The sequence below is a fragment of the Jaculus jaculus genome, chromosome 10, assembly GCF_020740685.1.
Source record: "Jaculus jaculus isolate mJacJac1 chromosome 10, mJacJac1.mat.Y.cur, whole genome shotgun sequence".
In the NCBI taxonomy this organism is placed as follows: domain Eukaryota; kingdom Metazoa; phylum Chordata; class Mammalia; order Rodentia; family Dipodidae; genus Jaculus; species Jaculus jaculus.
The window spans coordinates 104,498,619-104,519,751 of NC_059111.1; the positions used below are offsets into that span (position 1 = coordinate 104,498,619).

Consider the following 21,133-nt stretch of genomic DNA (forward strand, 5'->3'; position numbering starts at 1 on the left):
AGCACAAACTCAAACAAGCATTCCACTGTGAAGTCCAAAAGTATCACCATACTTTGTTGATGAAGATGAGTTTGAACATGAGAGTCAAGTTTATTAGATAGTATAATATAATATTAGCATTTAACTTATAGGTTACAAAATTCTTTCTGATTTGTGACACATACATAATTTCCACTTAGTACATGATTAACAGGTCAAAAATACCAACGAGGGGCTGGAGAGATTGGCAGTTAAGACGCTTGCCTGCAAAGTCAAAGGACCTCAGTTCTATTCTCCAGGACCCACATAAGCCAGATGCACATGTGTCTGGAGTTCATTTGTAGAGGCTAGAGGCCCTGGCAAGCCCATTCTCTCTCTCTTTTATCTCTAATAAATAAATAAAAATAAAATATTTTTTTAAATGCCATGGAGAACATTTTCCTGGGAAACACCCAGACATGACACATTCCTGAGTGCCCCCCCCCTTTTTGTTTTTTGAGGTAGGGTCTCACTCTAGCCCAGGCTGACCTGGAATTCGTGACATAGTCCCAGACTGGCCTTAAACTCTCAGTGATTCTCCTACTTCTGCTTCCTTCCGAGTGCTGGGATTAAAGGCGTGCACCACCAAGCTGGGCCATAGTGCTATTTTTAGCTACCTGCCTCAGAAGTTCCCACTTGGTGAGCTCCCTTTTCTCTTCCACAGGAATATGGGAAACAACATGACTTTAATCACAGAGTTCATCCTTGTGGGATTCCCCGTGGGCCCGAGGATGCAGATCCTCCTCTTCGGCCTCTTCTCCTCCTGCTACGTCTTCACTCTGCTGGGCAACGGCTCCATCCTGGGGCTTATCTGCCTGGAGTCCAGACTGCACACCCCCATGTACTTCTTCCTCTCCCACCTGGCCCTCGTGGACATGGCCTATGCCTGCAACACGGTGCCCCAGATGCTGGTGAACCTCCTCCGCCCAGCCAAGCCCATCTCCTTTGCTGGATGCATGACTCAGACCTTCCTCTTCTTGACGTTTGCGCACACGGAATGTCTCCTCCTGGTGGTGATGTCCTACGATCGGTACGTGGCCATCTGCCAGCCCCTCCGATACTCTTCCATCATGAGCTGGAGAGTCTGTGTGACCCTGGTGGTCACTTCCTGGGTGCTAGGAGTCATCTTGGCCCTGGTCCACTTAGTATTACTCCTTCCATTGCCTTTCTGTGGATCTCAGAAACTGAATCACTTTTTCTGTGAAGTTATAGCTGTCCTCAAACTGGCATGCGCAGACACCCACCTCAATGAGGTCATGGTTCTGGCCGGGGCCGTGTCTGTGCTGGTGGGACCATTCTCCTCCATCGTGGTATCTTATGTTCACATTCTGTGTGCCATCCTGAGGATTCAGGCCCCTCAGGGGCGCCAGAAAGCCTTCTCCACCTGCTCCTCCCACCTCTGTGTGGTTGGACTGTTTTACAGTACAGCCATTGTCACGTATGTCGGGCCCCAACACGGGAGCGCCGAGGAGCAAAAGAAATACCTGCTGCTCTTCCACAGCCTTTTCAATCCCATGCTGAACCCTCTGATCTATAGTCTGAGGAACAAAGAGGTCAACCGTGCTCTGAAGAAGATGCTTGCCAAGGAGAGCGCCTCCTGAGAGCACCGCGGAACACAGCCTCCAAAGCCACGGGGGGAACCTTCGGTGGTACCTGCCGCGTACACTGAGCTCGTGGGCGTCCTTTCCGACTTCTTAAATGGTGCTGACACCTCCCAGGAAATCCCGCTGCCTTCTGCTCCTCTCACTCTGCAGGTGGGTGGAGCACAAGCGGCTAAAACATCTTAAGATAATAGAAGGTAATAGATATTGGTGACATCCTTTTAAGATTTTTGTTCTTCACTCAGCTAATTCCTTCTCCTTTAAAAATGGGTTTATACTGAACAATATTTGAATGTATTCTTATGGCAGTAATGTTTTTGAAGACATGACTTTCCTAATAAAAGGATGACTTGTGGCTTCAAGGGAAGGAGAACTGAAAATTTAATGGATCCACCTACTCAAAGGAAACCTCTACAGGTTCCATGAAAAGAAATACAGCAATATGAAGCTTTTCCAACCCTTGTTTTCTGCTTATAAAGAGCACTGCAGCTCTATGGGAAGCAGAGAAAAGAGTAGGAAAAAATGGGATTTATGAAGAGTCACTGAGATAGGTAGATTGATGATGATGATAGATAGATAGATAATAATGATGATAGATAGATAGATAGATATTATTTTTAATTGGTTTGGTCAATTTAATCCTACAGGAAAATTGTCAAAGGTTGGTAATACCACTGAGGCAAATAAGAACTATAATCACTGTAATGACTAGTAGACCAATGATGCTAGAAGTGGAAATTGATAGGAATGATCTACTTTCAATTAAGATATTTGAGGAAGTTATCCTTTTGACTCAGACATGAACCTCTTCCATTTAATTTTAAAGGGATAGAAAATAACAATTGAAAATTACTGGAAAATGAAGACATTTTATAAACATTTTTTCTTAACTTACACACAACTCAAACCTAAACAAATTATGTAAAAGGGAAATGATTTTTGATGGGGGAAGGTAGGATCTTGCTCTAGCCAACGGTGACTTGGAATTCACTATGTAGTCTTAGGGTGGCCTCAAACTTATAGTGATCCTCCAGAAGGGAAATGTTTAATTGTTTTGAAGATGGGAGTTTTGTGCAAAGGATTCAAAAGAGGAAGATACATGAATTTTGACCTCACATGCATTTTATATCTTTCTGATATGCACATGTAATACCAGGCTCCTCAAAAAGTTTAAAGATACATGTGCTTGGGGTTCAAAAAAAACCTGGATTTTTGCAAAGATCTTCCAGTTGCTAAGTGTTGAAATTTTGAAATGTACTTAAATTCTTTTAATTTAGACTTATTGTGTATAGAATGGGGTCAGTAATGTGAAGATCACAGGACATGGTGAACATAAGGGGATGGAGCGCTCATTGTCAAAATTTATGACTCATGACAAATACTGAAAGAACTGTACTTAGTACTGTTACCCAATACACAGACATACTTTATCTTTAACAATAAAAGAAAAAGGACCAGAGGATCAGATTTCCCATTTTACTACATAAAGCAAGAATGTTAAAATTCATCCTTTTATGTGATATAACTGCACGACAATAAATGACCCATGAAGCTGGTCCTTCATAATCTCCATTCTATAAAGAAACAGTGGGGCTAGGGCTGGAGAGATGGCTTAGCAGTTAAGGTACTTGTCTGCGATGCCCAAGGACCCAGGTTCGAGTTCCCAAAACCCACATAAGCCAGATGCACAAGGTGGTGCATGTGCCTGGAGTTTGTTTACAGCTACAGGAAGCCCTGGCACATCCATTCTCTCTCCTGGCCCTCTATCTGCCTTTCTCTTAAATAAATAAATAATAAATGTAAAGTTTAGAAAAGGAGATGGTGAATGGAACAAGGGAAAAGCATAAGCACAACTCACATTGCCAAAGTTCATGTGTGTGCATGTCTATGGGCATGCATGCTCTCATATGTCTGTGTTACTCCCAATACTAGGTCCTTGATATAAAACGATGAGTTAGACACATCTCCTACCACTGCTTTATTCACTGTTTAAATGGACTTATAAACGGAAGGCAACACAGATATGCAAATGGAGATTAATGATTCCACTTAGCAAGATAGTCACTGAGATAGACCCACAGGTACCACAACCAGACCAGACACAGATCTAAGATGGAGATTAGTAATTCCACTCAACAACACAGCTTCTGTAATAGACCTGGGTGTCAGAGCACAGCAGAGGGATCACATCTGGACCAGGGGAGGATCAACTCAAGGAAGACTTCCCTGAGAAGAAAATCATCTTCGAGAAGTGAAGGTGAGACAGAAGAGCCTAGAAATGATCGGCAGGAAGGAACATTCCACCTAATTAGTGAGAGAAGCAAAGATCCTAAGATCCTAATGTCAGCTGTGGGAGACACTCACAGGTCAGGGTGTTTTTCAAGCAAGAAGCACCCGGTTGAGGAGGGTCAAGGCTAGAGAGGTAGAGCGTGGAGGAACTCCTCTCCTAGGCTGATGAGCCAAAAATACCACTTAACTTGAACAAAAGGCCATGGTACAAGTACAAAAAAATGACAGTTAGTCATACCTTGATTTAGAAAACCTTCTGGTGCTGTGTGGAGTGAGATCTTGAGTGACGAGTGTGAAGCACAGAAGTCACTTTAGAGGCTGTTGCCTCAGGCTTGACAAGAATGCTGGCAGAGATAGAACTAGGGATGAACGGGAGAAAATACCATGGGAGAGTCAAGTGGGAGACAGGGATGGGCGTCATTCAGTGGCTGACCCACTCCAAAGAATCAACAGAGGGAAGAATTGTTTTGAACATTGTAGGGAAGAGGCACAAAGAAATGAGCAATGGGTACATGTAGCTCAATGAATCACGAGGCACTCACGTGAGCATGTCCTGCCATGGACAAACAGCATCTCATCACACCCTCCCCCCATTACTCTGACCTCCTCTTCTTAACAAACTAAAGGTCTTTGACCCTAGCTGGGCATGGTGGCACACACCTTTAGACCCAGCATTCAGGAGGCAGAGGTTGGAGGTTTGCTGTAAGTTTGAAGCCAGCCTGGGACAACAGAGTGAGTTCTGGGTCATCCTGGACTACAGTGAGACCCTGACTCAAGATAAACAAATAAATAAATGCAAAAAACTTTGACCCTAAATTTTAGAAGCAAGCATTAGTATTATCCTTTATTTGACTTTATGCAAGTTGAATACATGCCTTCAAAATATCTATGTTCTTAATTTTCCTTCTTTTGGTAATTGTTACATTTGTGAAATACATCTAGGTTAAGTGGTACCGTAGTTCATACATTTTTATTATTTTATAGCACTCCACTGTATAAATATATCACAATGTATCCATTCTATTCCTGGCAGATATGTGAGTTGTCTATACTTCAGAATATAGGAAATTATCATTATGTAAAAATTAATGCATGTACTGGGGAACATATATAATCATTTTTATCAGATATATAATCAGTTATGTAAGCTTTAGGCGTGGATCAGCCTTGGTTGGCTGCCTGACAGTCTGCCTATAGGGTTGTTGCCATTTAGCCATGACCTACAATTGCTGCACACTGAGAAGGACATTGGTAATACAATAATGAGCTAAATGCCATTTCTACCCAGCTGGGCTTGCAACCTAATGAGGGAGACTGGTTCTATTCAGATAAGAGTACACATAAATACACTGCTGACTCACAAGCCTGTTTTTCTCTTCTGAGAAGAAATAAGAACAGGGGGTGCATTTATTCCTTTATGATTAACTTCATCTTCTTAGTGAGCAACAATTTAAAGTTTGAGAGTTGAAAAGGTGAAGTTTAAGTTGCATTTTGGGATTACAGGGATTTTAAACTTTGCTGTTGAAGATATCTCAAACTTGGTTGGTATAACAAGCCACTTCTTATTTTTAACATAACCTCAACCTGCTTCAGGAATTGGTTTCTCTATGGGATATATTTGCTTCTTAGTGAGGACTGGATGTTTCTGCAAACAAAATGGGGTCGGCTTGTCCTGAGACTTTTAACATTTTGACATAGAGCCCAGAGGAGAACAAAACGAATGAGACATCACAACGGAGGAAGGACTAAGGACTACCTAGAAAGAGAAGGGTCCTCAGAGGAATGAGAAAAGGGGAGAAGGGAAAGAGGATAACTGGATGGGGACATGATCAAATTACTGTGTGCTCATGTTTTAAAGTTGCAGTAAAATGAAAGAATTGGTATGATATTTGACATCAAATAGTAACAAGGTTGAAGTTGGTGTGAAATAATGATTAGAAATTTCAAGACTGGGGGGTAACCCACACGCCAGCCTGTGGTAGCGGCACGTGCAGGGTGGTCTGGTGACTGCGACGAGACCCAAGCCTGCCCCGGGCCCCAGCAGAGAGCCAGAGGCTGGGCGTTGAGCTTGGAGAACAAGACCTTCTTTCCCCTCTCCCTCCCATGCCCTCGATGTGGTTGAGGGCTCAGAGGAGCAGAGCAGAGGCCGGGCACAGGCGGCAGGCCGGGTAGGCTGGTAGGAAGCTATAGGTCATGGATGCCATCCCTCCTGCCCCCTGTTCAAGTTGTTATATAGTATAACACGTTATAGTATTTTCCCGTTTCCTTGGGGCCCTTCTGATTGGGATTATGGTATTCACTGTTGGGTTATGTTGGCCTCAGTCTAGAAGGGGAGCAATTTTAAGATTGATAATATATTTGATTTGAGATCAACTTAATTGATTACTTCTAATTTATTAAAAACTTTCTGTACCATTTTACCTCCTTGCAGAAATTCTGACCTTTACCCAACCCCAGGAAAACACAATGTGAAACAGATCCCAGGGGGATCCTGGCAAAACAGTGAATAAATACGACAGATTGATTAGTTCTCCTGCTATCGATAAAAATACAGCCAATTCGTTAGTTTTCCCTGGGTACGGCGAGAGAGGTGCAGAGCCACGGCGCTTCTGGGTAAGCGCAGTGAGCAGTTTTCAGAGGGCTGCGTCTCAGGGGACAGGCTCCCAGAAGGCTTCACTCTCAGCGAGATCCTTCAGAGAGCCATCTATGATAGATTTTTTTTTCCCCATCCTCTCCTTGAGGTTTCTTCTAAGTTCAAGGCTACATTTGAAAATCCTACAAAACGTACAACTAAAAGTGAAAGTAGTCTATTTGCTCCAGGGAAGTAGAAAATGAGAAACAAATGATATTCTTGACTCCAGTTATTTGTGACAGAATGCCCTCGCTATCTGGCCGTTCTCTGACCTTCACCCTCTGATTATGAACAGATCTTTGCCAGCCACTGCTAGCCCCACTGGTGACCACAGGTGCCTCTGTTCTGAGGGGCTCCTCTACCCACATCCCAAGCTCCTCCTTTGTTTTATTGTGACTGCGAGGAAGATGGGACCACCTGACACATTGGGTAGAATCTGCCCAGTGGGTTCTTTATAAAGACAAATAGTATTGAGTGTTCTATTTCTGCTCTTTCTAATGGTTAACTAAGAGAGCGACATTCTCTACTGGAAGCTCTAAGGAATTCTTCTCAGATCAGCAACTTCTGATAAAACTAGTGAGTGGCTGAGCAACAATAATGGGCCACTCTAATTGTATCTTGCATTGTGAGCATCTCCCAGATGGAAACGTTCTGGTTTTATTTCCCCTGATGCTGCAGATGGTTTATTCAACAAAGAGCTGACAGTTTGCATGAGGAGTTTTTCACTGTGTAACCCTCCTCTGCAGAGACAAGCAGTGCAAATTGTTCTATGTTCACTACATAGTTTTTCTAAACAATAGACACAAAATGACTTGTGTATAGATGCTCAGATTTTAAGTTATAAACCAGATCACTCCACAAACACATGACTTGTGGTGAAGGAAAGACCTGAATGATCCCTTTTAATGGCTATAGAGTATTTATTTCATGCTATAAACTTGTCCATCTATATTTAATCCATCGTCAGCTAAAAAACCACTTACTCAGTTCTAATTTTTAAAGACATATACATGGTTTCAAGGAACATATACAGCCTCTTGCCTCTGATGCAGGCACATTGAACTTCTTTTCCTTCCCAAAACCTAACAAGTGCTTCCTGCCCAGACATTTTGCCTTCTGTGGGCAGACCTGCCTTCATCATTTAGATTCTGTTCATGTCTCTGCTGGAGAGACCTTCCTGATCACCCCCTTTCAAGGAGCCCCTTAAATCAAATCACTTTCCTTCATTTCATCCTGATCAGAATTCTTTGCATGCTCAGTTTTCTTTTTCACTTGTGTATTCCTGGTGGTTTTGGAGGGGAGACTATGAACTATACCTCCCCTGTGCTTCAAATATAGAAGGGGAAAGGGATGTTGAGAAGGAGAGAGTCGGGCAGAAATCCTACAAGTACAAGTACGTGTTTTGGTAGTGAGGCTTGTTATAAAACACAGTTTATGGCGCTGGAGAGATGGCTTAGTGATTAAAGGCCTGCCTGTGAAGCCTAAGAAGCCCAGTTCGAGGCTCGATTCCCCAGGACCCACATAAGCCAGATGCACAAGGTAGAGCATGCATCTGGAGTTCATTTGCAGAGGCAGAAGACCCTGGTATACCCATTCTCTCTTTCTCTTTCTCTCTCTCTGCTTTTTTCTATCTCTCTCTCAAATAAATAAATAAAAATATTTTACAAAACAGTTTATGTCATGAAGATTGCTTTCCATTTAAAATGAGGTGTTGGAGAGATGGCTTAGCAGTTAAGCGCTTGCCTGTGAAGCCTACGGACCTTGGTTCAAGGCTCAATTCCCCAGAACCCACATAAGCCAGATGCACAAGGGGGCGCACGCATCTGGAGTTCCTTTGCAGTGGCTGAAGGCCCTAGCGAGCCCATTCTCTCTCTCTCTATCTGCTTCTTTCTCTCTGTCTGTCTGTTGCTCTCAAATAAATAAATAAATAAAGACAACCACCAGCATACCTTCAACCCCCAATGAAACAGCGAATGCTTAATGCCCCGAGGGCTGGACCTGCATGTGAACAGAAAGGCAAGATCATCCTCAACATCTCATCCTGGCTCCCAAATCATGTAAGGTTTAGGGTGGAGAGAGGCAGGCTGGTTCTAACGCATTCAACACTGCAGTTTTCTCCCCTAATGAAAATGAGAGGTACACAGAAGTAGCTCTCTACCCAGGACTTCTCTTTTCGCACCTCCTGTTCCTGATGTTGCCCCTGTCCATAACTGTCCTCCAGAGCAGAGAACAGACTTGGAGAAGAGCCTGTAGTCATGGACGTAAGGGAAGGAGTTGATGAACAAAAATTGTATTGAATGTTCATGTATCAAATAAATATTACAACTAGGAATGTTAGTGTTGATGCCCATGTCAGAGAGATACAAGAAACCCACTTACTCTCAATGGTGTAGGCATGTTAAACTTATAAAAACTTACATTGCTATAACATTCACGAATTTATAACATAAGTTTTCTAGAAAGCAACAGTAAATAGGTATCAAATGTCTATATGTTTAGCATTTGCAATTTAATTTTAGAATGTATTTTAAGAAATAAGTAAGTTTGTAAGAATATTAATCTCAATGTACTAAACATAAAAGAAAGTGAAAATTTTATTATTTCTAATAATGAAATGTTAAATTGTGAAATAAGAACATTGAACTGATTTTTGTAGTAAGTTGAGATTTCTTTCTATGACTATTTTGTGTGTATCATGTTTTAATACATGACAATGTTCTGTTATGTTTAGTGAAAATGATAGTTCAAAATGTCAACAATTCTATTACATTTTCATTTTTAGAACATACACTTGAGAGTAACATTTACTGTGAATATTGAAATTATTTCTGAAAGTAATCTGCTGAATTTGACATTTTCACGTGATTGAAATATTAAGATCAGAATCTGATGAAAATGTGAAGGGACAGCACTGGACACATGGACTTTCCCTTTATCTCACTCTAATGGCTGGACAGATCTCGGGCCTTTTACAGAAGAGCTTACAAGAAAGAGCCCAGCAAGATGTATAATTGTTCTCATCCCTGATCAGCTCAGGATACACTGGATCTGTGCAAACTGTTGTCATGGTAACAAGTGACGAGGAAGAAGGTTATCAGGGGATTTGATGACAACCTACATTGCCAAAGCTATGGTGACAACATCTTGAAAACACAGTAGAAAACAAGATCAACTCTGAGATTAGTCACTATATTAAGTGATGAAAAAAAAAGAGTTTGGCAAAATGAAGTCAAAATAGCACTTTAATGTAAATGTTGCTAGCATAAGTAGGTTTGCCTTCTAAGTTTCACACCTTAAAAGATTGCTGGGCGTGGTGGCGCATGCCTCTAATCTCAGCACTTGGGAAGCAGTGGGAGGAGGATTGACATGAGTTCAAGGCTACCCTGAGACTACATAATGAACTCCAGGTCAGCCTGGGCTAGAATGAGACCCTATCTTGATAAAACAAAAAAATAAATAAAAAGATAAAAGACTGCAGGTTTAAAATATTGAAATGTGTTCATTGCAGGTAGCCAAGGGATTCTTGCAGGGATGCCTGAAAAAAAAGTAAACTTTTAAATGAAATGCAGTCTAGAAAAGATGTTAGAAAGTACCAGGTTATCCCAGGGATATCTGGCTACTGGAAAAAGCAGGTATTAGGTAGTTTTGAAGAAACTACAAAAATGAGAATTTAAGGCTGGAGAGATGACTTAGTAGTTAAGGCCCTTGACTACAAAGCGCGAGGACTCAGGTTCAACTCTCCAGGTCCCACGTTAGCCACAGGCACAAAGTGATGCAAGTGCACAAGCTTGCACGTGCGCATAAGGGTGTGCACACATCTGGAGTTCAATTACAGTAGCTGGAGGCCCTCGCACACCAATTCTCTCTCTCTCTCTGTCTCTCTCTCTCTCTCTATCTCACCCTCTCACTCTTTCACATAAAAAAGGGCCAGTCTGTTGGGCTTGCATCAAAAAGAAGAATAAGAGGAGGAGGAAGAGGAGGAGGAAGAATTTACTTAGAAGATTCCAAGTCTAAAATAGGTGGATAGAAAGCATATGGGAGCAGGGTAAGAGGCTGGGTGGGCATACCTATAAAGAACATTGGGAAGTAATTATACCATGTACTGACTTTGCAGACATGCACCACCACACATTGCTCACACTATGTTGTATACAAAAACCTGTCAAATAAAGAATATATAAAGGCTGCAAAAATGACTTAGTAGTTAGGGCATTTGCCTGTGAAGCCTAAGGACCCTGGTTCAATTCCCCAGGTCCCACATAAGCTGGATGCACAAGGTGGCATATGTGTCTGGAGTTTGTTTGCAGCAGCTAGAGGCCCTGGTGTGCTCATTCTCTCTCTCTGTCTTTCTCTATCTCTATCTCCCTTTTTCTCTCTATCAGATACTCTATCAGATAAATAAAATATCATATATATATATATATATGCATATATACATATAAAATCAAACTATATTAAATGGGCAAAACAGTTGAAGAGACTTCTTGGAGTAAACACAGTGGTTAATAAAAGCATGGTCTGATGTTCTGCATCTTTAGTTAGTCAGGAAATGTAATTCAATCCACCATGAGGAACTGTTGCCTATTCAGCAAAAAAAATCCAAGCTTTTTAATGGATCATTCATAATTAGAATGGTCAGAGAACCTAACTCCAACAACTGGCCATCAATACTAGGCCAGTTTTTTTTCACTGAGTATATAAGAGCCCATTATGTAACCAATAGATCAACCTTAATCACAGGAGCATTATGTCACATGCAACCTAATGACAAATAATATGTTGAATAAATGATAACATTTATGGTCAAAGGAATAGTATGCATTATGTATTTATTCACTTTGGAGCATTATTCAACCATCTAAGGGAAGGAAATGGTGACTTTGACATAGATATGGAGAAACTTGAGGAATAACACAGGAAGACTGTTGTTCCATCTCACCGACATGTGAATTTACCTGTGGAAGAGTTGGAGGGGGTTGAGAAACAAGGGAAGAAGAAAGGGAAGGAAGAAAAGAAGGGAAGGAAGGAAGAAAGGAAGGAGAAAACAAAGGGGAAAAGAAAGACCCAGATCATATGGAAGAGTTATTTTTTTCTGAAACAGCAAAATATTAAACAAAAATATGGGCCACTCAGTAGGTATTGTGTAATTGTCACAAGTAAATACATACTTCAAAATCAATCTTCACTTGTAAAGGGCCATCATCACAGACAGCCTAGCATACTCTGAACATTAATTTGTGTCAAAAGATAAAGTGTTAATAAATATAAACATTAACAATACTGAAAAAGGGCTTCAATTTCCACTGGATAGTTTTTTCAAAAGTTGGGAAAATAGGGACATGTTAGGACAGTTCATATGTCTATAGTAGGCAATGGTAATTGTCATTTTGGAAGACTTCAATGTTGCTAATTATATTTACTTAATACCTCCTGTACTGGTGGAAACCTTGTGGTGAATCTTCACAGATTCCACGAGGCCTCTAATTATTAGATCCAAAGATCTCTGTTCATCACTCCACTAGAGGAGGAGTCAGTTAGGAGGGGGAACCCTGTTAAGGCTGGTAAAATAAATACTGAGAGATGTTAACTTACAACGCAGTTTTTGTTTTTTTTTTTTTTAAATTTCTGAACTTGGATCTCCCCTCTGACTAAACCTTGTCCCTGTTCAATCCCAGACAAGCACATAACCCATCTCATGGGAACACACAAACAAACGAGGAGACAGGGGAGATGCCACCTCGGGTTCACAAGCAGCAGTTCTCTCTGGAGAGAACCGATGGCGTGTCACCACAAGGTCCTGGGCTCTGGATCATTACTTCTGACTGCAGGAGTGAGCCAGCCTCGGGGGTGACAGAGGAAGCTTGAACCTCCATCACACAGGTCCAGAGAGCTCTGAGTCTGGGCTTCTCCTGCTGAGGCCCCTTTAAAAGGAAGAATGTTTCTTCTGCTTTGTGGCTTCTTCTGTACCCACGGCTACATTTGATGAAACAGTCACAGATAATGCCATTGTAAGTAAGGAGGTTTATTTTCCTGTGAAGAAGGTTGCAAAGGGGAAATGGAGTAGACCCGATCAGTTAAATACCTGGCTTGAGGTCATCGTGAGGGAATGTCCTCACTGCATGGTCTCCTTCTACTCCAGCCTTGATCCATGACAAGCGTCTGAGCAGATGTCTAATACCCACGGCCCACACTATGTCGGGGCCAGAGTTCCTCTGTCTCTTTCAGGTTATCCCCCTTCACTCACATTTTTGCAAGGGCTCTTGACTGTCATAACTCTTCCAGGGACAAGGATCAGACTACCCTTCACACAGAGTGTGACCTGGCTAATGGGTTCCAAAGAACCTCAATAACTTGGGTCTCTCCTTGCAGATAAGACCTCCAGAGTCCAGGAAGTAGCAGTTTCTGGCCCTGTACCTGTTCCTCCTCACTTCTGCTCACTACCTTCCCTGAACATCCTTGGAAGCATTGTCTCCTCCACAGAAGGACATCACTGTGTGGGGGAGACAGATGTCTTCTCCTCCAGGGAGCTCAGTAGCTGCCGGAGCCACATTCTCTTACATGCCTTGTTTTAGCAGTGGATCTGCTATTGTGTTTTCCTTATAAATATTGGATCCAGAAGTTACTCTCCAAAGAAGTGGGTCTCAAATTTTTTTTTAATATTTTTTTTAATTTTTTTAAATTTATTTATTTTGAGAGTGACAAACACAGAGAGAAAGACAGATAGAAGGAGAGAGAGAGAATGGGCGCCCCAGAGCTTCCAGCCTCTGCAAACGAACTCCAGACGCGTGCGCCCCCTTGTGCATCTGGCTAACATGGGACCTGGGGAACCGAGCCTCGAACCGGGGTCCTTAGGCTTCACAGGCAAGTGCTTAACCGCTAAGCCATCTCTCCAGCCCTCAAATTTTTAATAGTGATGTTATTTAAGAATTTCTGTAAGTATTTTTTAATAAATATTTTACTTGTTTATTTTAGAGAGAGAGAGAGAGAGAAGAAAAGGAAGAGACAGATAGAGAGAAAGATGGAATGGGTATGCCAGGGCCTCTAGCTATTACAAATGAACTCCAGACGCATGTGCCCCCTTGTGCATCTGGCTTATGTGGGTCTTGGGGAATCAAACTGGGGTCCCTAGGTTTCACAGGCAAATGCCCTTAACCTAAATTTATAAGTCATTTATTATAGGTTAGTGGTTTCATTCAGAATTATCTTACCTATAATGCCACATGTAAGACCCTATATTTTATCTAGAGACATGAAATCATGTATGTAAATATGTAATATAAATGTAGAAGTGACCTTATTTAGGGAAGCCAAGGAAACAAACAGAACAGGGGAGTAGAAAGAAAGAGGGCAATCGGGGGTATTGGAGGGAACGTGTTCCAAGTACATTTTATATTTGCATGGAAATGCCCTTATGAAGCTCAGCGCCATCTACAATGAATGCATGTCACTTAAATATGCCACATGTGAAACTGTAAGTGCAGATTGATTTAATGATGCACTTATATTACCAAAATGACATTACTAGTTTAGAAGTTAATGGCTTGAACTTTGATTCAGGGATTACCTGAGTGCCTGCTCACCTGAGTATTGTCTTGGTGCAGTAGAACCCTGTCCACATGTCTGAAATTGGTACTGCTTCCTATAAGGAAGGTATCAACAGGTATAAAAGCCTTTGAAATGTCTCATCTTTTAAGAACGTATCCTAGAAAAATAATCACGAGTATAGGAAAAACTCAAAGTTTGTAAGCACCTTCATCCTAATGCTCCTAAAAAGTAAGATGAGTAGGAAAAACCAACAAATAACTTGTGATATAACAAAATCAATATATTGTGATTTAGCACTGCACTTGTTTAAATAACAAGTATGAAATACAATTTAATTTTGAGTTTATAGATTTGAGGTTATAAAAGAAAAGCTTTGAGTCTTAAAATAACATTCTTTTTGGTTTGAGCCCATATTATCATAATTTAAAATATAAACCTGAGGTTGTTTGTAGGGGAAAGAAAATGAATAGAGTATAAATGATATCTTCCATCCCTTTCCTGGCCCTTGTCTCCCTCTGCTGGCTAGATGGAAGCAGACCTCTCTAGAAATGACTAGAGTGAACTAGCCACCGCTTCCAATGGTCAGAGGCCCTGCCCAGGCCCAGAATGCCTGTAAACAGCATCAGGTGTTAGAGTATTCACAGCTAAGGAGGAAGAAGCTGCCATGCAGGTCTGATGGCCATCAGACTTGGCAAACTGGAAAGATATGAGAACAAAAGATAATTCCACACTAGCAGATATCACGGGCCATGAATGTCTCTATATTAAGTTATATCAGAGAAAAGAAGAAAGAAGCCAAGCAAAATGCAATTAGAATAATCATTTTAAAATGTACCCATTGTTAATGTAAACTGATTTTTCCCTTTTTGGTATTTTATCAAGGAACATATTCAAACATGCAGGGATAATAAACCCGATAGTCACCTGCCACTTAAAGACAAAGATGTGACATAAAAATGCATTGGTGGTGGCATTGCATGACCACCAGAGGATGCACTTCATAGACTAAGACGTGACCACTTCACCAGGTGATGTCATCTTGTTACACTGCCAACATATCCACGTCATGGGTTGCTCATGACTATTTTAAGATACATCCATGTATCCCTTGTACATAACCAAATTCTTTAAATGATTATATTAAATTTCAACATCAGGAGCTGATAAAGAAGAAAACAAGCCGGGCATGGTGGCGCACGCCTTTAATCCCAGCACTCGGGAGGCAGAGGCCAGAGGATCGCCTTGAGTTCAAGGCCACCCTGAGACTCCATAGTGAATTCCAGGTCAGCCTGGGCTAGAGTGAGACCCTACCTTGAAAAAACAAAAAAGAAGAAAAAGAAAAAGAAGTAAACAAAACTACAAACACTGAAGATAGAGGGGGGTGGTACCAAAAGGAATCCAAGAAGCTGCAGAATAAGAAGACCTGATTTATTCATTTATTATGTGCACGTGCATATGTGTGTTTGAGAACGCACGCTAAGGTCTCTTGCGGTTACATGAGTGCTAGGGAATTGGATCCTGGCCAGAAGACTTTGCAAGCAAGCACCTTTGACTGCTGAGCCACCTCCCCAGCCTTCAAGATGTTTTATAGGAACTACAACATGGAGAAGTTATGTAGAAGGATAAAAAGCTGGGCAGCGGACTAGACATAAGCATCAGTAGGACAGGGGGCGAGATCACGATGCGTCTGAACACAGAAGGCAGCCAGCCCAGGAAGTGAAGGTACCTACCACAGCTTCGTGTCAGTGCTGGTTCTCCTCGCATGACATTCATGGTCAAGACGCCCACCCTGAAATGCAAGCCAGAATAGGTGGAATTCACCAAAATGGTGTGTGTCTGTATGTGAGTGTGAATCCCCTTGCATAGGGTATCTTAAATTGCAATATGTTACCCTATATTTTATTATATAGACATATGTAAGTATATACATGTTTTTCCTAGTATTCTAAGGATACAGCAGGACATTTTATCACTTTTTTTGCGGGGGGGGGGGAGGGAGCTGGTGAGGTATGGTCTTATTCTAGCCTAGGCTGACCTGGAATTCACTATATAGTGTCAGGGTAGCTTCAAGCCCATGGTGATCCTCCTACCTCTGTCTCCCCAGTGCTGGGGTTAAAGTCATGTGCCACCACGCCTGACTCCATTTTTGTCACTTTTTATTAGAGTGAGTTGTATCTTGCAACATACATAAGAAAAATTCTAGAAATCCATCCTAAAGGATACATTTCAACCTGCTTCCTCTCTCACAGTCATTAAATACTTTCAATCTTCGGTTACTCCATTGTTCCGATCTTCCTGTTTTGGATGAGGTCTTGGTTTTGCCACAGAAGCATGAGCAGCAACCAGACATGGATCACAGAGGTCACCCTGCTGGGATTCCAGGTCAGTCCCGCCCTGGAAAGTTTCCTCTTTGGGCTTTTCTCTCTCTTCTATGCCTTCACCCTGCTGGGGAATGGGGCAATCCTTGGAATAATCTGCAGGGACCACAGGCTGCATACCGCCATGTACTTCTTCCTTTCACATCTGGCCATTGTTGACATCGCCTATGCGTGCAACAACGTCCCAAAGATGCTGGCAAGTCTGGTGAGTCAAAGAAGAACCATCTCCTTTGTCCCGTGCATCATGCAGACATTCCTGTATTTGGCTTTTGCTCACGTCGAGTGCCTGATTTTAGTGGTGATGTCCTATGACCGGTACGTGGCCATCTGCCATCCCCTGCACTACACCGTCACCATGAGCTGGAGACTGTGCACCGTCCTGGCCATGGCTTCCTGGGGGCTCAGCTTCCTCTTGGCTCTGGTCCACTTAGTCCTCATCCTGAGGCTGCCCTTCTGCGGGCCTCATCAAGTCAACCACTTCTTCTGTGAGATCCTGTCCGTCCTCAAGCTGGCCTGTGCGGACACGACGCTCAACAGAGTGGTCATCTTTGCAGCCTGTGTGTTCATCTTAGTGGGGCCCCTGTGCCTGGTGCTGGCCTCCTACGCCGGCATCCTGGTGGCCATCCTGAGGATGCCATCTGCAGAGGGCCGCAGGAAGGCCTTCTCCACCTGCTCTTCCCACCTCTGCGTGCTGGGGCTCTTCTTTGGCAGCGCCATCGTCATGTACATGGCCCCGGGGTCCCGGCACCCCGAGGAGCAGCAGAAGATCCTCTCTCTGTTCTACAGCCTCTTCAACCCCATGCTGAACCCGCTGATCTACAGCCTGAGGAATGCGGAGGTCAAGGGCGCCCTCAGGAGGGCGCTGGGGAAGGAGATGTCACTGTGATGGAAATGGACAGTGAATTTTCCTTTCTATGAAATGTATTAGTTGACATGTTTTGAGACCCTGTCTGTAATCAATACTACCTTAAAGCGGAATGGTGTAATCCAGTACATACAGGCTGAAGACATAATTCCTTTAAAGAAAAATTAAACAACTATATGACTGTCTAGCGTCATAGGGCTCTGGTTTTTAAAGTCTGGGGTGTAGGGCCCTAGCTCTCTGGGCTTATAGCTGTAAACCACCGCATCTGCCCATCTAAGCCCATTCAAAGGTTGAGGATTACCAACACCAGAAGACCTTCTATGGCCTAGCCAGGATTCCTATCTGAGCCCACATAGCAGATTAATTATTTTTATTATAAAGCTGCATACAAGCTGGGTGTGGTGGCACATGCCTTTAATCCCTGCATTGGGGAGGCAGAGGTAGGAGGATGGCCATGAGTTAGAGGCCACCCTGAGTCTACATAGTGAATTCCAGGTCAGCCTGGACCAGAGTGAAACCCTACCTTGAAGAACTAAAAATTAAAAAAAAAAAAACCTACCTACAAGTCTATATAGAATTATAAAACGAACTCCTTTAAATCAATTGTAAAAAAAAAAACCAAGCAAATTTTACAAAGTTAGCAAAGCTCTGGACAGCCACTTCTATAAAAGAGTAGCTTTTTTTAACAACAAATAAAATTCTGCTTGCTACTATTACTTAAGAAGAAATTAGAAATTAAATCTATGAATGGGATACTATTTCACACCTACTAAAGTGTTTAAAAGTTTAATAGACAATCTCTTGCTGGGGTTATTGGAAATCTAATTTTAATTATTGATTCAAAAAACACAATTTTTAACTAGATTATCCAAGTCCTATTGAGTTGAAGACCATGCTATACAACCTCTAGGTCAACTGTTAGTGACTTTTCCTGTGAAAGATCACCAATAATCACTCTTCAAATTGAAAGCTGATTTTTTCTCCCATAATTTGACTCTGGCAAAAGTAGCTACAGGTAATGTATAAATGAATGGGTATGGTAGTGTTCCATTATACTTTATTTAACAAAGCAGGTGGATGACCAAATAATACCCAAGGGATATTTGTGGATCCTGTCTCTAGATCTAGAATTTGTCTTGTTCTATCAGATCCAAAGTCAGAAATCCTCATCATGGATTGGAGTATCAGGTTATTGGATTCAATTTATACAAGACCTCACAGAGTCATTCTTTTTGTTAGTTTTTTTAAATTGAGACTGAGAAAGACAGAGAATGAGAATGGTCATGCCAGGGCCTCCTGCAATTGCAAATGAGTACCAGATGCATACACCACTTTGTGCATCTGGTTTTACTTGGGAGCTCGGGACTTGAACCCAGGCCATCACACTTTGCAAGCATTTCTAACCATTGAGAAATCTCTCCAGCCCCTTTGACTCAGACATTCTTGACTGAGGTGCTTGTTCCTTTGACAACTTCTAAAACACAGTTTCCAGTAATAGCCAATGCACTATATCAACACCAACATTGTTTATCCAGTATATTTAAAACTCATAGCAGGATTCTCCTAATATACTGTCCATCACAAATTTGAACTTGAGAGCATGTAATGAAACCACACAAATCATATTAGCTATTTTCATGCCACTGTGAACAAAATTCTGGACTAAAACAATTTAATGGTTTTAATCCATTGTTGTAGAGAAAATATGGAAGATACAGTCCAGTTCGTGGCGATAGGAGTGTGTGGCGGAAAACAAATGTTTACAGCCATGCTAAACCGGGAGCAGAGAGTGGCCAGAAGTAGAGGCCAGGCTTTCACCTTCGGAGGACAGCCCCTAGCAACTCACATTCACCAGGCAGGCCTGACTTCCTGAAGGCGCCACCGTTCTTTCCAAACTATCAGTGGGGAGCAAGTGTTCAAAACCCGTGCCTGTGGATGGCGTTTCAGGTGCAAACCACAGTGCAACTGAAGATCTCAACTGGCACACAACAGTTCAGTAACAAGCAGCCCAGCACTCCTGTACGGTCTACTAAAACAAGGGCTGACAGCATTGAGATTTCGCTTGCTTTCTTTTAAAAATGATCTCACCGGAAATATTTTGCATTTTTATGTTGACATAGTCTTAGCTTCAATTCCATTTTCTGAGAGGCATTCTCCTTGCAGCCTTGAGCCCAGGTTCACACATTCTGTGGCTCTAAACCTTGATGGATAATAGATGCTCGGAAAGATCCTTGATTGGAATGGAGAAAAATATTCCAGTTACATTTCCAGCACACCATAAAAATTCTGTGTAGATATGTATTATGTTTGAATTTGCAACTTCAGCAGCATGATAAAGAGCATGCTTCCTCGTGGTTATGAATTGCCTGGATATGGCTTTAGTTTGAGAGACTGAGTCATGGGAGGTTTTATGGCATACTCAATTATATCCTGACTAATTTATATCCTGGTGAGATGGTACTTATCCAACTCTGACTATAGGGAACACAGTTCTTTCTGGAAAATAACCTATATTCTAATTGCACTCAGGCCATTAGTATACAGTGACAAACAAAAGTGTGATTGTCCCTCAAGACAAAAAAAAAATCGATATTGGTGAAAACAGGTACCTATCTAGGCATTATGAGACAAGCTGAATTTGCTTTTAATGAGGAGTGAGACTAAGAGAAACAATATTTGTTAATTAGAGAAGGGCTTTGAAGAAATTCTTTCCATGCAGGAAGACCAGGAAGGGGACTCAGCCTGAAAACCTTATGAGGCTGTAAGGAAATGACCGTATGTGACTCAACATATGATGTAGGTTACTGCCAGGGTTCAGTGTCAGGAAGGGCCTGTTGTCCTGTTCCAGTCACCAAAGGACAATGTCCTTTCATCCTGTTTTGCAAAAGCTTAAGGGGGAAACTTAGAAGAATCTCATAAAACTTAGAGTTTACTTAATGAAATTTCCTAAGCCACTGATAATTTCTGCTGGTGTCCTGCACAGTCAGGAGGCCTGGAAACCACACTGAAATACACTGTGTTCAACACCACAAGAGAGAAGGGAGCCCTGCACACAAGAAATAGTGATTGAAGTTTCTTTCTTGTCTTGAAATGTATTTTGTTGTTGTTGCTGCTGGTTTTGTTTGTTTGTTTGTCTGTTTGTTTGTTTGTTTGTTTTTTGAGGTAGGGTCTCTCTGGCCCAGGCTGATCTGGAATTCACTATGCAATCTCACAGTGACCTCGGACTCATGACGATCCTCCTACCTCTGCTTCCCAAGTGCACCACCACACCCAGCCTCTTTCTTTTTCTGAGTGTATTTTTTATTTATCTGAGAGCGAGAGAGAATGAGAAAGGGAGAGGGAGACAGGCAGCTAGAGAGAAAGAGAGAATGGGCACGCCAGGGCCTCCAGCCAGTGCAAACGAACTCCAGATGCATGTGCCCCATTGTGCATCTGGCTTACATGAGTCCCGGGGAATCAAACTGTGGTCCTTAGGCTTTGCAGGTAAATGCCTTAACCGCTAAGCCATTTTCCCAGCCCAACTGAAGTTTGTTAAAGATGGTATTGTTTCAAACTGATTTGAAATGAAGAAAAACCCAAATCATGCCCAACTGTAAGGATCTCTGTACACATAAAAATCTGATTTATGCACAAAGCTATATTTACTGGAAAGGTAAAGCTAATATTTTTGAATTCTTACTGATTAATTCTGTCGTTTCAATCCATCCTGGTAGGGAAGGCACGGAGGATACAGGTCGGTTCATGGCAATAGGAGTGAATGGCAGAAAACAGATGTTTACATCATGGCTATAAAATCTATAATGAA

At 42.1% G+C, this 21,133-nt stretch overlaps 2 protein-coding genes across 2 annotated transcripts; both read left to right on the forward strand.

The window, feature by feature from the left end:
- Window positions 1-686: 686 nt before the first annotated feature.
- Window positions 687-1,619, forward strand: LOC101605046 (olfactory receptor 13). Its single transcript, XM_012949365.2, has one exon. The coding sequence runs from the start codon at window positions 687-689 to the stop codon at window positions 1,617-1,619; it is 933 nt and encodes a 310-aa protein (XP_012804819.2).
- Window positions 1,620-16,416: 14,797 nt separating this feature from the next.
- LOC101608020 (olfactory receptor 2A14-like) lies at window positions 16,417-17,349 on the forward strand. Its single transcript, XM_004661138.2, has one exon. It carries the CDS (start codon window positions 16,417-16,419, stop codon window positions 17,347-17,349), a length of 933 nt encoding a protein of 310 aa, XP_004661195.2.
- Window positions 17,350-21,133: the final 3,784 nt, after the last annotated feature.

Bases quoted from the DNA above. Each gene is read 5' to 3' on its own strand.
- LOC101608020 (XM_004661138.2), top strand. From the start codon at position 16,417: ATGAGCAGCAACCAGACATGGATCACAGAGGTCACCCTGCTGGGATTC.
- LOC101605046 (XM_012949365.2), top strand. From the start codon at position 687: ATGGGAAACAACATGACTTTAATCACAGAGTTCATCCTTGTGGGATTC.